We start from the raw sequence: 17549 nt of genomic DNA, 5'->3' as shown, positions 1-17549 counted from the left end.
TTGATTGGCTCTCTTGTCCCAGCTTCTATCTGCATAGTTTCTTGTAAATCGTTTGTCTTAGTGGGCTCTTGTCTAATCGTCTGATTAAGTATTCCCTTTGTCTGGTTTGCCCTCTCATCCAATCGTCAATCTGAATGGTTCTTTTGCCAAATAGTCTGTGTCTGTCTGAGTGGTCCCCTTGTCCAAACCTATGTCTGATTGGTCTTGCATAATCGTCTATCTGAATAGTTCTTTAGTCCGATGTCTGAATGGCCCCCCTAGTCCAAACCTCCGCCAAAGTGGTTCTTTAGTCCAAACGTTTGTGTGAGTGTTCCTTTCTTCAAGTGTCTGATTAAGCGGTCCATTTGTCCAACCTTTTTTTTATATTGTAGAGTCGTCAATCTTAGTGGTTCTGTTTTCCGTCGAATTATCTGTTATAGCAAATCTTTATGGTTAGAATTGGTTGTTCCTTTGTCCTATCGTCCTTTTGATTGGTTCCTTTGTCTTTTCGCCATTTTGATTGGTTCCTTTGTCCCATCGTCCTTTGGATTGGTTCCTTTGTCCTATCACCATTTTGATTGGTTCCTTTGTCCATCGTCCTTTTGATTGGTTCCTTTGTCCATCGTCCTTTTGATTGGTTCCTATGTCATATCGTCCTTTTGATTGGTTCTTTGTCCTATAGTACTTTTGATTGGTTCCTTTGTATATTCGTCTGATAGAGTGGTTACCAACCACCCTTGAAGATACTTTTTCTGAATATTACAATATAGTGCATATACATATGATTACTTTTTTACAAATAAGGTGTCAATTTATACATGAACGATAATGAAAAAAATTAATATACTTGTAAAGTATTTGCGTTAGATTATTTATCTCTGAGACGAGTCCGACATCTAACATATTGATCTTTAACTATCAGGAAATTTTTACCGTATGTGTAATCTTGACTGAGGTTGCAGCTATAATAATGTAATGCTGATTTAAATAGTATTACATCTAAACAAAAATTTGTCGTCTAAAGCCATGGTCCGTTGTCTTCATATTAGCTCTCTTCCAGACTGGAGAGACTTGTACGTATGGGCTGTGATTTGTGACAATGTCAAACAAAACCAATCGAAATTAAATAATTTTTGTGAAATATGGTTAAAAATATTACTTTTACTTAATTTCTACTTATGATACGCAAAATCTAGAGTATGTGTGGGGGAGGTGGGGGTAAAAACCTCTTAGATTTCAATGTTTAGGGGTTCATATTGATTGGTTCAATCGAATGTTTTGAAAATTTATTCTTGATGTTTTATTATTGTTGCTCTACCTTTGAAATCTATTTTATCCATAAAGGAAGAGATATAAGGACACGGCGTACAACATCAAGTGCCCATGCACAGTGATATTCGAACCAGCAACCTTGTGAATGTGTGTATTTTACTTTTCACTCAGTACTCAATTACCAATTAGAAGATAATACACTATGTGCTTGAAGCATGCTTACACTTTGAAGTCAATGTCATTGCTATCATTCTAGGACACAAATCAATAAGCCAAAGAGGAGACTTTCGTCGTTTAAGGTCACACAGGGCCAAAGTTATTACTGTTCACCCAGTATAATGTTTGTATACATATGAAAATAAACACATTAGTTTGTCTTGGCGTTGAGGTTGTTGATTTTCATCAAACTCAAAAGTTATACAGAACGATGTAAGGATCTTGACCTCTGGTTGCGACTTGGGCCCTGGACCTTTGCTGGACATCAAGGACACTTCAGGTTTGGTTGAGCCCCCCCCCCCCCCCCCAGCTTTTGGATAGCTGTTGGCTGTCAATTAATGGAAGTGATGATACACTCACAGCATTTAAAAATCATTTTAAAACAACTTTTTTAATGGATTGCTAAATATTTAAAACAAAACGAGGACGAAATTAACAGTAGTATTAAAATGAGTACAATTTGTCGTAAGAAAAATTCGTTGTTTGCCTTAATGGTCGTTCGGCAAATTTTAAGTGTTGATCGTTTGAGACTAGGACTTAAGACTTAAGTCAAAAGCAAAAAAATGATAAGAACCACGTGCTGAAAATCATTAATTTCTTGTTTTGAGGTTTCGTCACGGATTACTGATTTTTAATCCGTATTGCTTTATTTTATGTGCTATTGTTGAGAAAACATATCAGTTACAAAATGATGAAAATTTAATGTCATTTTATTTCATTATTTTCAAATTATGTTATTAATCAGGGAGAAATTTTTATAAATGTATAAGTGATATAAATTTACTGTTGCAACATTGTGCAGAGTCTTCCCATGCACCTTCAAACTTCTTTTTTTAAAAGTCAATTAGCAGTTGCGCATCTCAACCTTAAATTCTAGGTGATGGTGACCTTACAATCATGGCCAATTCCTTCAAAACGGTGTTTGGTTGATGTATAATTCCGCTACACCCTTTTAAAGAGGGTAATGTCGTATATATCCTTGACACAATACACAATTCAAAGGCCAGGGTCTCTGCTATACCTACGTTATAAAACAATTTTTGCATCTTTCTAAATTCGTATAGAATACTGATGAGAATTTTCGTCTTTAATATGTTGTATGGCAGATATATAATAGTATACCGTCCTTAAGATGAAATCATATGGTAAGTTTAAAGGTGTCTTTACATGATTATTTAATATAGTTGTATATATGTACATCAGATTAAAACAAACAAAATTTCACACTGCAGAGCACTTACGAGAGAACGTATACAAAACAAACTTTATTACTCTTCAAAGTGCTCAGAATTACGCTAAACTCTGATCAAGTCTACGGAGAGTTTACAGTTGACTTTTTAATGTCCTTGTTACAAATGCTGTTGCACTCAACTTGCACCCCCCCCCCCTTTTTTTATGGGGGGGGGGGGGGGGTTGATATCCCTCCTTTTTTTAAGAGAGAGAGGGGGGTTGAGGAAAACATGATCGTTTTATGTAAAGAAATTTCCAGAGACAGCGGGAATCTCCATATTTTATGTCGTTATTGCTGTCCTTTTATTTGTAGGCCACTTGTTAACATCTAGGCGGATATATCGATTTCTGATCACTGGCACATTGCCAGCTAGACAGACTAATCCAAACACACAATAGAGCAGCTTGTAATCGGCCCGATAAACTGCCATGTAGAATGGAAATAAAGACAGAAAATCTCCACACAATATGAGGATACAAGACCTGCAATTCAACTAAGAACCTTAAAAAATAATAAATACGCTAGAACAATGAACAGCTTTCGCGTCAATCACTTGGATCTGTGCCAGTTAATTTGCACAATGCATGTTCCGATGAATAAAAATAGTTTGAGACTAGAGTATTGATTTTTATACCTGGCACATTGCCAAGGCGCCAACTTATTTTACGCTAAAAGCTTACACCAAATGCAAAATGCATGTCAATGGCCCAATGTGGCAACCTTCGCTCAAATACGAGGCCATGTTTGTGTAGACAAGTTTGGTTTTAATCAATGACTTTCTCACTTTAAATGCTAATGAAGTGAGTTGAACCGAGACAAGATATGAATGGGACGACGTCTTTGATCTAGCATCTACGTCTTAACCATAAATTCAACCATTTTTAACACACTAAAACAAGAGAAACACCGTGTTTACATTTACCACAATTTATTGTACCTCCAGATTGAATTTCCAGAAAAACAAACTCTAATATAAAGAAACAGAAAATAGTATCAATTTGTAAGCATCCTTCACATAAAAAAGTTACAAAATTAGCAAAAGTATTTTAATAAAAACTTTTGTAGCACTAACTTATGCATTAAGGAAGAATTTATGTAAATAAACATTGCATGGCTTTGACAACCAAACAAATTATGTAATTTTTTTCAACAACAAAAAAAAACCAGAATAAAGCTAAAAATATTTCCAGTTCATGTTTACAGATTTTAAAATCAAATACAACTGAATATCAAACAATAAATAACATGGTATATACATGTTTGTGAATAAAAATGCACCTAGTCATAAATGCTTGCTTCACAATTTGTATCACCAAAGCTACCTCTTTTTTTAATCGGTTATCATTTACTTCAAGAAAGGGTTAAAGAAGCCTCATCACAGAGACTTGAAAGATATAGATCATATTTGTTTTAGCAAATAACAACTCAAACATTAACAACAAACAACAATTGCCACATATCATCCCCCTCTCCACTGAAGTTGGAATCTGTCAAAAATCCCAATCTTCAGGTATTAGGGGTGAAGTATGCATTGCTATGTGCATTTTGCTGGTCATTGACAGTGACCCATACATTGCTAAACAATAACATGTAGACATTAACATTTACTACGCACACACTCACTCTCCTATGTAAATTCTGTGCATCTGGAGAATGCCTCAGTGATTGAATGCTAGCAGTTAAATTTACTCAGGTTTGTTACAATAAGCACCACAGACTCACAAGAAAGCTATATGGAAAACATTCAATTCACAATTCAATTTTCTTGAAAAAAAAACTTAAATAAAAATTTGAAAGAGCAGCATTTTGTGGCTTCAACAGACAACTCTTTCATACAAAAATAAAACTTAACAACTGCAATAACAAAGTTTGATACAATGACGGCGACCTATTTACAAATGTACATGATCAATAAATTACAAGAAATGAAAATAAAATGCCTCCCTTCCATATCTTCAAAAGAACAATTCCCCAAATTTAATTATTTTTTTTACTTTTCAAAGAAAAATTAATATTAAATTTTGATAATTGAATCTATCGTAAAGAAATGATTCAGTATTAAAGGCAATAAAGATTTGAGGACATCACAAACTGTATACAGTTACAAAAAATTGAGCAGTTCCTTGGGTGAGAAGCACTCTTCTGAAATAATCGAATGACACATTACATAAAGTATACAAACACATTTCGTATGAAAAGGGCAGTTTTTCTTTTAATGTCAATGGAACCATGAAGTTACTATGTACAGAGTGGCAGGATGGATGAAGAATGAAGAATCTACAAGGCTGATCTTATGACTTCTGAACTATGACATTTGGTCGACAGTAGTAATGTACCATGTTTGGTCGATGTAATAAATTAGTGGCGATGGGGAACTTCTCGTGATATTGTGATGATGAGAGGTGGGGATGTAGTTCTGTCAGTTGAACTTCTGTGACAGATTGTCTGGAGTCTATTTTCTCAAATGGAATAGGAGAGTCACGGTCTTCCGGTTCACTACAAGTAACACTACTTTCTTTCTCACTCTCGTCACTATGAGGAATGCCTCGGTGATGTGTTGTTCTTTCATTAAACCCTAAACGGTCCCCTTCCAGGTGTCTGATTGCTTCAACAATTGTCTCCAAGTTTCTGCGAGACATGGATTCAGAATCAGAATTCCTTTCCTGCATTTTGTCATCCTCCTCAGATTCTACCTGTTCCACGTAAACCTGCAATGTAAAAAAATAAAAGTTCTCAGTAAGTGATAAAAAAGGCATTTCAAGTAACATGACAATCTTTTCATCATTTCTCATCATTTATCTCCATTTAAAAAAAAACCAACAGAACAATACATACCACTTTATCCTTTGATCTCTTTTCTGGAATATCTTCAACTGTTGTTTGATGTTCTTGCTTCAAATGAAGTGATTGATTTTGTTTCTGTAACATCATTCGCAAATGTCTCTCTCTGTCAAGCTGGCATCGCAGGTCTATCATCTCTCGCTTAATTTCATTGATGTCTTCAAAGTCTGCCGATATTCCCTCATCTGATGATTCTGCAATTCAAGTCATCTTTATGAGTTCATTGAGAACAATTGAAATGAAATTCCTTTGATTATTTTACTTTCCCTTTCAAATATGCCCATGTATTATAAATATATTGAAAAAAAAAAAAATAATTCCCATCACAAAAAAAATTTACTCATTAAAATCTTTCATTTCTCATCTCACATAAATGTCTCGTTAAAGCTGTTCTTATCCCAGTTGTGGCATTCAAGGATTGAGCAATGTATATAATTTACATACTGTCTATCAAACTACAAAATTCATACAAACAGCACACCTGTATCTCGCTTCTTCCGCTTCGTCGGAGGTGACGGGTTGTAGTTGACCGAGACTTGCTTTTCATAATCGCTTCCTAGTAAGCGTTTAAGCTGGGTGCTCAGCTGGTTGTTGATAGCCAAAAGTCTGGTCTTGTCACTTTCTAATTGCTGGATATAGTCTGATGTCTGCTGCAGAATGGCAGCCTAAAATAAGAAACATTTACACTGAATTTTTGTTCAATAATTGTAAAATTTTCAAACGATTGAAAAAAGGTGTGAAATCATGTTAAATCATATGAATATACTTCCAAAAATTCATTATTATTGTTGTCCTTTCATTCTAATTATAATCACTCAAAACAAAGATATGACATGCAATTTGCACAAAATACAGTATTGGCCTGATTACCACATCAGCTGATGTCTCGTTACTTGTCTGGCATTTGGCCAAGTGCTTGCCCAACATTTAATAATGTCTGTTTGCTTTAGAGAGAACCTGGTGACCAAGTAATGTTTGTATACCCAGATTGTCTGTATCAGTTGAATCGATTCATTTCATGCCTATACTACACTAATGTCACTGACCTACTTTTTCATTTTCTACCCGACTCATCGCTTTCTATGTTTATCTTGCTACCAACTCCTAACGACCGAACTCTTTCAAATGTGTAAACCCTTCAGTAAACACAATCCTTACAAACATTTCATGAATGGCTCATTGTGTGATACACTTGAGTAATTTCATATTTAGGTTTTACCAAAGCCAAAGGCATCCCAAGAATCTCAGGTAAAATATATAATACACAGGGATAACATTTTAACTGGAGCATGGTCACAAACCTGTCGTGGCCCATCCTACTTGATCTGAATTTGTCTACACAACTATCTTAAGTGATAACCACCAAACACTTGCAACAGCCATTAAATCAAGCCTTCTTTACACACAGCCTCTGTTTGAATGAATGCTTACTCAAACAGTTTTTAAACCCAACTGGAATTCCCATCAATGAGAGCCACTCCTTTACGACACATGAGCTGCTGACTACACATTGTCCAAAAAAAAGCAGAAACCATGCAACACCAGTTTAAAAACAGATGTCATTCAACAGAAAAAATTGATTTCATTTATTTTTTTCTAACCACTGTATGATATAGGGTTTTATAAATTAATGAAATCTAATTCTTCAATATGGTAAAGGTAGGAGTCTTTAAGTCAACAATTTTCATTTGATCACTGTGATAAAGGGATCAATAATTGCCATCAGACAGGCTGGCAAAGCAATATAAACGGCACACAGCTTCCAATGAACACATCAGTTAAAGCTTGTCTAGACACACTAATTTATTTTTATGCAGAAAGCCTTGCCCATCACCAGCTGATCCATGGCACTGAGCCAAGAAATGAATACACATTTTTCACTCTTTACTATCAGGATATCAGGTGCAGCAGTGAAAAATTACACAACAGCAGTTGATAGGAAATACAGTCACATGCTTGTTCATCATGTTTCATGCTTCAGCTGTTACTTTTTTCTCACTATTTGGAATTCCTTAAATTCTTTTTGTAAAAAAAAAATTAAGATTGATGTCATGTGAGGATATAAAATTTTTTCAACATTGAAAATTAGTTACAATACCTTGCTTAGTTTCTCTCCATCACTATGGGGAATCAGAGATTTTAAACTCTGAAAGCCAGCATTGATGCTTTGCATTCTTCGTCTTTCATTGCTGTTGGCAATTTCTCTCCTCATTTTCTTCTCATTTTCCATATGGGCTTTACCTGGCACAGATTGTGATCTGCAACATAAATGAAAAATTAAATAACAATTTCAAATCAAAAACAAAAATACACTATTCATTTATAAATTACCTATCATAATTCTCTGTTACTGCTATAAAAAGTAAAGTGAGAAAAAAAAATTCTTGAATTTCAGAGATTTTTCAGTATATATTACAAATATATTTTTCACATATTGTAGCACAACATAGAAAACTGAATTGCCACATATCATTTACCTAATAACTTCATATTTCAATAAAATTAATTGTAAATATTTACAGTTTCCAGTGTTTTTGCCTGTGATAACACTACCTATTGATTTTATATTATATAACTCATAAAGCCAAATTGAGGCGCCAGTGGGATTTGCTTATATTTAAATATTTAATCGTACGATGGTTTAAAATTATATAAATATAAGAAAAAAAGAATCATTCTTTGAATATTATGAGGAGATAATTTTGGTTGGGGCGTGATCAAATCAATCGTAAAGCCCTTCGGGCTTTATTGGATTTGATTATGCCCCGACCAAAATTATCACCTCATAATACTCAAAGAATGATTCCTTACATAAACTTTTTTTTGAACAAGTACATGTACACTTATGCAATAAGCACAACTATCTGCTTCATAAAAAAAATCTGGAACCGTGCCAAAAAAATCCTCCACAGCATTTAGCGAATTTATTTACAATCCTGTGTTAGTATGCTTGCGATAGGGTGGACTAATATACTATTATATTGCTTTTCATTTTTTTTTTATAATATCAGTGAGCAGTGACTCTACGTGTTGACAAAACACGCGTTAACAGATAAGGTCATATGAATAACACATCAGCATATTGTGGCCATCTCATTTAGTACAAATATTAAGCGTCTAAGTTCTCATATATCTGTAAAAATGGTGTCAATTCAATAAGAGAGCAAAGCATTTCAGTTTAGAAATGAAAATTAGTCTAGAGACGATTGCAGTTCGTAAAACATTTAGATATAAATGCAATGCAGTATTCAGTTGTCTGCCCTTTGTTTTCAGTCACGCCATGTGCGGTCTCGTGCTCCGGCAAACACATTTCGGTTTGTCATCAAAGTACAAGAAACAGCATCCAATATTTTTGTCAACTTATACACAATCATGTTCTTAATATCATAATCAATCATATAGTAAACGTTTAAAATCGAATTAATCGTTGAAAACCATGAAAATTTACAAAACAAGCTGGGCTATGACGCCGCTACGCAATGTTTATATTATGGAAGGCGTGCGTACTCGCGTCGCTACTCACCTTCCCAGAACAGCTGTTAATTCCTCTCTTTGCAAATCGTACTCCGAGTACAATTTTCTCCTTTCGCTACTTCTGTACACATTCGACATCATAACTCCTTTGAAATAACAAAGTTTGCAAAAGTTTTAATCCAAGGAAATAATAAAGTTGTATTCCAAGTTTACTACCGGGTCGTCGTGGCTTCAGTAGAATGAGTATTAATTGGCGGGAAACAGCTGTAGGTCGATTCACCAAGGCGGTGCGCTGGCTGACTGCATTTCATATTTAATTTAAGAATGTTTTAAATTAATTTTAGTATTCAGAAAATTTTAAAAGTATTTGATTTGAAATGTTATTTTCTTTGTACATCCAACAACACTACAAATATTCTGTTTATGCACGAAACATAACGAACTATTTTGTAGTGCGCAATCGATTCACTTTCCCAAGCTGTACTTGTTTTCCCGTTGGCAAGACGCGGGAAACAAACCAACAGCTGTTTGGCTCAGTGCCAAATTTTAGTAAGGAGAATATGAAAATTTGTGTTCATGTTTTTCACTTATTATAAATCAACAAATCACTTTCTCGGGACGCCACGTTGTATAGAGTTTTATATTTCTTCATTTGTTATATATCGATGATCAATATATTTCATTATTTCAATCTTTATCTGCATTTTTGCAAACCCATATTTAATGTAACTGAAATCTCTTTTGTAACACCGAATGTCTGGAATGCAGACTGCTCTATGACACATTACCATATTTGTAGTAACTAAATTTAGATGTCAATCAGCTGAGCCAGTGCATGTTACAGATTGGTTCATCAGGTCAAGGAAGGCAGCTGGCTTGGGTGAAGCGAGTGTTTACCAACACGGCAGAGACTTGGTGAACTGGGAATGGGGTTAACACACAATATTCAGCACATTTGAGCTGTTGAATTATCGACAGATATACGCACGTCCCTCACATGTAAACATTTCTGCTGTTGGAGTAAAAACGACAAGGAATACACAGTCTTGTATTTGCAAATGACAACTTTTTCACTGCAGACACAGATTTGGATTTTTGAACGAATTTTGTTAATTATTTTGACAAAAATTAACCGAAATATAGTTTTTATATAGTTAATTTCTGAACACTTTATTTATTTATTTGTTTATTTATTAGGATTTATTCAACAATATCTAGACCTACAATTATATTTTCCACTTATGCATTACCAAGTGCTTCGTAAAAAGGTCGCTCAAAAGATCAAACATTTTTGCCGTTAATTTAACGAATAACACTGATATTAATCTATAACGAAATATACCAAGAAAAGTCAGTTGCCAATTTTGGAAAAATAGGAAAATATTTTATTCAATGAAAATTTAAAAAATCATAATATATGACGCGTCCATATAATTTCTTATCGATTTCAAAAGGTCACTCGAAAGCTAAGACTTGTTCTGTTAATTAACTCACTACGCCATTTTTAGGAAGAGATAATATAAAATTAATGGTTAGGTACGATTATATATCCTTTTTACAAGCACAGCAATACCCTTTAGAAAATTTTTTGGGTGATAATTGTCTCATATTTCTTTTTCTCTAGGTGGACAGCTTGAGAAAAATTATACTTATAGATTTAAAAAGATTTTGCCAAAAATAGTTTTATTTTCATTTATTATTTTTTTTAATAACGTCAACTCTTCTGAATAACGTTACATTTTGATAGATCTTTGGTATTAATTAAAGCAAGTAGCTTAGAAAGTTTTTTTTCTCCTTTTTTGCAACCATAACAATATTATTTCAAAATTTTCATAGAGAATGATTGTGCCATATTTCTTCACATTGTTGGAAACCCACGGTCGGCAAGAGAAGCGAGACCGACCGTGGTTTCCGACGATGATTACTTCTGTAAATTGCAAGTTTGGGGGAAGGTTTATAAAATAAATTACCAATAATTAATTTTGTTTAAATATTTTCATTCTTCTTGTTTTTTTATTAAATACCAAATGGCTTTTCTAATATATGTATATTTTTTAAATGATATTCATTCAATGAATTAACAAGAATTGCATCAACAACCAAAAAAAAACTGTCCATGAAAATATTTGTTTTGTATTCAAAGAAAGATAACTCCTATATCTATTTACTTTGTTTGACTTGCAGGGGGTCTTACGCATGCGTATTATTCAGAACCAGCATGTTGCATTGTTGACAGCAAAGAGGAAATTCCAGAGAGGTGAGAAAGGTAGATATGACTTTACGACGTGTAAAAGATAATAATACTTTGTAACTTCTCCTCACTGACTAGTTTTACGTGACATGGTTGAATTTATTTTCATTTTCAATGTTCCTGTATGGTTAAAATTTTCAAGAGAACTTTAGTCCATTTTTTTTACATTTTGGAAATTGCAATGTAACGTTAAGCTACAGGAACTCCAAGATTATTTTTTCTGTTGAAAACACATACTTGATATTAATAGAACACATTTTATTGGGACTTGCTGGCATTAGACATTATACTAAATAATGTCATATAACTGTTATGTTTTAAGATTTTTACAGTGCATTGTTAAAAATTACTTACAAGCTCTGACAGCTTTATTTGATTATAAAATGTTTAAATTTTTTAATTGAAATGCATAGGAAAATCCAAAGAGGGGTTTTTAGTCCATGTCTTTGCTTGCTATATCAGTAGCTTTGGTAACAACTTAAAAACAACACAAATGACATTTCTAAATCAAGAGCAATGCTTTCTCCTCTCATATATATATACTATAAAAAATTATGTATTTGAAACTAAACCTGTAGCTTAAAATTTGTCAATCATTCTGTCATACTAAGTTGAGCCTCATCTCAAAAGAGTTTCTTTGCTGCATAACAGTTAACATTGCATGCTGCATAAAGAGTGCATTATGATATTGAGTAGACATTTAAGAAATAAACAACGTTATTTAGTGAATATGGCGTTATGAATAGCAATTGCTCTGTTGGCATATTCCATGATGCACGGTAGCGAATCATGGAACATATACCAAAGGGCAGTTGCTATTCATAACGCCATATTCACTAAATAATCATTGTTTATTACTTAAATTTGCATTTTACCACTCACAAATACCCTGTATCAGCCTAGACCTTGACTTTTAGCTATTGCATCAAAAATAAACATTCAGACTATAATGTATCTTTTTAATTCACATAGATTTGTTAACAGAATCAATGATATGTTATTTAACAGTAATTCCTTTAAAATGTTATTTTAAGACATGTTTTAATTTAATACATCAATTTTATGGAGTTGGAGAAAACACATAATGTATCGTTTAAAGTGGTTTAAATCTATAACGTCATGGAAAAGTATATGACGTCACACCTTTATGATGTCATAGTATACAGACAGAGCAATTGCGATTATAGAAAAATAATTGCAGATCCTTCGCTTGGACTTATAGTGGGAAAGAACAATGGATATGCAAATATAGTTATATATTTGCATATTATACTGGCATATTATATTTGCATATTATATATTGGCATATTATATTTGCATTTTATATTGGCATATTATATTGGCATATTTTCCATGATGCGCTAGCGCGCATCATGGAATATGCCAACAGAGCAATTGCTATTCATAACACCATGTTCACTAAATAATGTTGTTTATTTCTTACGTATTGTCATTATGTAGAGCACCAGACTGCAGGGATTGTTACTTCATAACCTAATTGTGATGCATGGGACAAGTGTTCATCTCAAGCTTAAATTTTTTTTCTTCCAATATGTGACCAGCTCAGTGGTTACGCCAGTAGCCCAAAAGTAGCATGATCAAGTCCCGGAGTGGTGCCATTTGACAAATTACTTTATCTACATTGTCTCACTTTACCTAGCTGAAATTGGGTACTGGCTTATATTGGGAGTTAAACTGCAATGGACTGACATTGTCCCATCCAGGGGGAGTCAATGACAGTCATCTGCCTATCACCATGGAAACCAGGGATAAACAACTGCCCATTGTATTTTCATGGTTTCATGGAGATGGGAGTCTAAAAGTAAAATTTCTGTTGATAGTTTGAACTTAAAAAAATAAAGTCTACGCATATGCATTGGTTGAAAACAAAGATATTTTTCTGTTGCTGAGAACATGGGAGTTGTCAGAAAGAATCTTGCACATTAAAGAATATTTTGACAGAAGTTAAAACCTACCTATTTCATTAGTGGTGATGTATGCAATAAATGCTCAGCGTTGTTTGATTATATACAGATACTTACCTTAATAAGTAATGTTACTTGTCCAATATGGTTATGGGTGTTTCAGTGAATTTTTGTCGAATTGTATAGGGCAGTTTAGCTATCAAAGTTCAGTACCATGCATTTATGTAAACAGTCAATAACTTTACAAAATATATGTATACAAATTATACTTCACATGGCCTTGAATTTGTTTTACAAAAATCACACTTTTTTTGCTGAAATTGGATTATTAGTATACTATACTAGTATTTGCTGCATCTGCACTGTTTATAAATTCAGGGCTCTCACGCCATCATTTGGTACTTGGACCAAGGCTGTTAAAATTGGGTTATCTGCAACACTATAGGTTAATTGGGAAATCCTATCAAAACTAGAAAATAGATTAGGTTTCTGGTGTTTTGTTATAAACTGCACTTCAGTTTTGTAATACACAGAAAACACAAATAGCAAGTCTATATTACATATTTTATAGTTTTATATATATAACCATGAATACTGGTATATGTTCTTAATTATGAAAGTAAGGATAATTTGGAAAAACAACACAGACTGTAAGTACCAGTAATTTGAGTTGGGACAGGGGCCTGTCAACAGCCTTTCAACAGCTCCATTTATAGACAATCAGGAGTCTTGTTATTGATACAATAAAACTTCCTGTTAATCATTGTAATTAAGATGGCATGGGACGCCTCCTTATTGTAACATACCTCCTATTGAAATAATGAAATCAAGTACATGTATTATTTTATGTAACGGTATTATAATAACATTTTCCCCCCAAAATTGTTACCTAACAGTATAGCGTGAGGGGTTAGGGCGTTAACTACAAATCTGTAAGTTGTGAGTTTAAGGGTCCTCCACATACCTGGGAAAAATTCTGCATAGGCCCATTCTTCTAAATTACTCAAAGATATGGATTTATAGCATTTGTTTGACTTGAAAATGAGTTTTAAGATTTTACCGCTGTTTATGAAAATAAAAATCTTTGCAGTATTTGAACTCGGGACCTGCGGGTTGGTAGATCGAGGCAACACCCACTGCACCACAAAAATACACAACAAAATTTTGGTGGTATAAATTGTTTCAAAATGCGCTAAAATTGCCATGTGGTGACGTTCTTTTTTAAAAAGTAGAAGTCAAGGGATGTCAAGGATCCTTAAATTCCACTGGGCCTTTTATAATTTACCTTTCCCAGAATTTTAATTTTTTTTTAAATCAAATAATTAGAAAATAAAAAATTCCAAAACCATGAAAGTATTTTGATTATAATGTACTTATATCCACATTAATGTTGACAGGTGCCCCATACCACCTTATTACTTTATACACATACATGTACTTAGTTCTGACTAAATAAGGTGGTCAGGTTTTGTTTTTGTTTTTTTAGCATCAACAATCAAATTGCCTTTGTAAAGTGATTCTTTTTTGGATCATATTCTGGATTCTATAAAACTTGATGGTCATTGCAAATTAAAAAGATCTTAAAACCATTAAAGAAAAAATGCACAAAATATATATCATTGCATTCTAATGTACTATTCAAAAATGATCAGTTTAAAAAAAGAGAGAAGCCTTTTTTATTTTTTTTTTATTTCTTTTGTTAAAAAGTGTTTATTCAATACAAGTTTTTTAGTTTGAGTTTAATTATGTATGAATTATATTCTTTTTATAACTACATATAATTAACAGTAAAATACTTTCTTTGGTGGTTCATTTGGACTATAAAGTTATTGATCTTTGCTAATGTGATTTTAAAAATATTCATATTTTCTGCAATGCCCACTACCTTCATACCTGCGTGAATCATCAAAGAGAGCATTTTAATTATTGTTTAAATGATTTTCCCCTGTGAGGTCTGGTTCAATGCTAAAAATATGGCTGCATTGCATGAGATAATTTGCATTAACTTTGAGCAGTTGGGTCTTAACGTTTTGGCCAGTTTACAGACTAAAGTCAGTCCCAAGATATTTATTCAGCACATTTGGACAATTTTTAATAAAAACACACATACCTGTGAAAGAAGTGCAATTGAAATAGTTGAAAGGGATAATTTCCAAGATAATTTCATCGACACAGTATCATCTTTCATTCGGAAAAATTCACAGGAACGAAAAAAGATTCCTTACGGAGATTTATAATGGGGAATGTTTACATGTTTTCTCCATTCGGAATACACTCGGAATACATTGCACAATTTTACAACATTATCATCCGGGCTTGCTGCAATACAAAATCCTCATAGACATCACATTTTTTAGCATTGTATTGAAACCTGATAAGCTAACAAGGGCGTTTGACTGAGAAATCTTGGAAATTGTTCATACTTTTGAATGAAAATCGTATGAACCCTGATTTATTTATAAATATCATGCAATTAAGCAAAATGTGAATCCAGGATATCTTGGGACAGAGTATAGACAAGATACAGAGTGCATAACATTTATTAGAATGATTTGTAATTGTTTCAAATTGGACAACATGCCAATTAATGAACAAATCTGGACTTTTACATGTATATTTATGTTGGGTAAATGTGATCTCTTTTGAATATATTCAACTGATTTAATTTACTTTTTAAAAAAATGAAATTTACTATTCTGTAATAAATAAATGATAAATAATCATTGCAAATATGAAATTGATAACTACTCACAACCAGCACACATGACAAAATTTCTATTTTTAAATCCATGTTTGAAAAAGCAAACACAAATTGAAAAACAAGGAATTCGGAAAAGAAATGATTTTCAAATATATATTTGTATAAATATTAGAATTGTTTACTCTAGACATGAAATATTTGGTAAAAATATGTGTATAGAATATTACCACTTCAAGGTAAAGAAAAACTATGGAAGATCCTTTAATATAAGAGATATATTTGATAAGACAAGACCTAATTATTATTGGGGAATTATAAAGTCTCCCAAATGAACAAGGCCATCATTTGAGGTAGGGATGACCAACATGGGTCGAACTTTACAGACAAAAAGAGTTAAGGCCTACATTAGGTGAACCGACATGACTTAAGAATCAAGAATATATATGATTTATGGGTGGGGATCTCAACTGTTTTCAAAATATTTGGGCACTTCCTGTTTAAAGGGGGGTCAGGACCACCCCGGGGCCCATAACCTACATACCATTTGATGCTCCTTGACAATGTAGCTTTAGGGGTAGGGATCTTGAATGTTTTCAAGATATTTGGACACTTTCTGTTTGGGGGGGGGGGGGGGAGGGTCAGGACAACCCACAGGGCCCATGACCTACATATCATTTGATGCCCTTTAAAGGGACTTGGACATGATTTGACATAAAATTTTCAAATTTTATTTTTTCCATTTCCAATGTTTATACTGAAAAATATAGAAATTTTTAATGCTATGTCAAAATTTGAAAGTCAAATATCAAGTTATAAGCAAGATACAGAGTTCATAATTCTTTGTTTTGTAAACAAAGCTCGAATATTGTCATTTTTTACACATGTGTTGTATTGGTGTAAGTTTCAATCAAATGTAACTTTTTTTTGTTGATAATAGTATTTATAAAGATATTGAATTAGTTTAAATTGTTTTTTGCATGTCATTTTGTCTAAGAAATAGTAATTCTCTACCTTAAATTTTTGTAAACAACTATAAGACTCAAGCTTTTTTTTTTACATAACAACCAATTCTTACCCCTGTATCTCACTTGTAACTTGACTTTAACATTCAATATTTTGGTCAATCATTTGAAATGCACCAGTTAACCATTTTATACATAAAAAATAAAATAAAATTTTTGATCTTAAATTGTGTCCAAGTCCCTTTAACACAAAGAACAAGTATTTATATAGTAAGGGGGTGGAGTTCTCAACGATTTTTGAGATATTAGAACACTTTCTGTTTCTTAGGGAAGGACCCACCCCAACACAGCAAACATTACAACATAGATACACCTGCTCAGTTATAAGTCCATAATTGGAAATTTTTTGTAGAAACAGGAAGATCTCACAAAGCATATCTAAGCTTAGCTATTAATACAGTGATACCGGTACATTGCAAAATGCAGATGAAATAAAACCTGCTGAAGTACATGTATTTTATTATTTTTTTTTTTTCCAAAACTTCAGAATTTCAAAATGTCTTAACTTAATTGTTTCTTACTGTTGAAGATCTGTATGTACAGTGACTCTGTGTCTTTCTGCATTTAGATTTTAATTCATTTTAGTGTAAAAAACAATCACTTTTAATGAACCAAAGTTTTCACACAACGCCTCTTC

At 33.0% G+C, this 17549-nt stretch overlaps 2 protein-coding genes across 5 annotated transcripts in view; one reads left to right on the top strand and one right to left on the bottom strand.

The window, feature by feature from the left end:
• Positions 1-4342: 4342 nt before the first annotated feature.
• LOC128156041 (transcription factor AP-4-like) lies at positions 4343-9276 on the bottom strand. The gene is made up of 5 exons (XM_052818000.1): positions 9063-9276; positions 7638-7797; positions 6021-6204; positions 5534-5733; positions 4343-5406 (listed from the first exon to the last, which is right to left on the bottom strand). The coding sequence occupies exons 1-5, from the start codon at positions 9152-9154 to the stop codon at positions 4990-4992; spliced, it is 1053 nt and encodes a 350-aa protein (XP_052673960.1). The 5' UTR covers positions 9155-9276; the 3' UTR covers positions 4343-4989.
• Positions 9277-11196: 1920 nt separating this feature from the next.
• LOC128192968 (zinc finger protein GLIS2-like) overlaps positions 11197-17549 on the top strand; it is a 28959-nt gene continuing 22606 nt past the window's right edge. For 2 of the 4 annotated variants that reach the window (XM_052866105.1, XM_052866108.1), the window contains exon 1: positions 11206-11279. The gene's annotated coding sequence lies outside the window, so the exon portion shown is untranslated. Of the gene's footprint in view, positions 11280-17549 lie in introns of all 4 variants that reach the window. The other 2 variants (XM_052866106.1, XM_052866109.1) reach the window with 2 other exon arrangements.

The sequence above is a fragment of the Crassostrea angulata genome, chromosome 7 (genome assembly GCF_025612915.1).
Source record: "Crassostrea angulata isolate pt1a10 chromosome 7, ASM2561291v2, whole genome shotgun sequence".
NCBI lineage: Eukaryota > Metazoa > Mollusca > Bivalvia > Ostreida > Ostreidae > Magallana > Magallana angulata.
The sequence above is the reverse complement of the archived record's forward strand: the minus strand, read 5'-3'. Positions and strand labels throughout refer to the sequence as shown.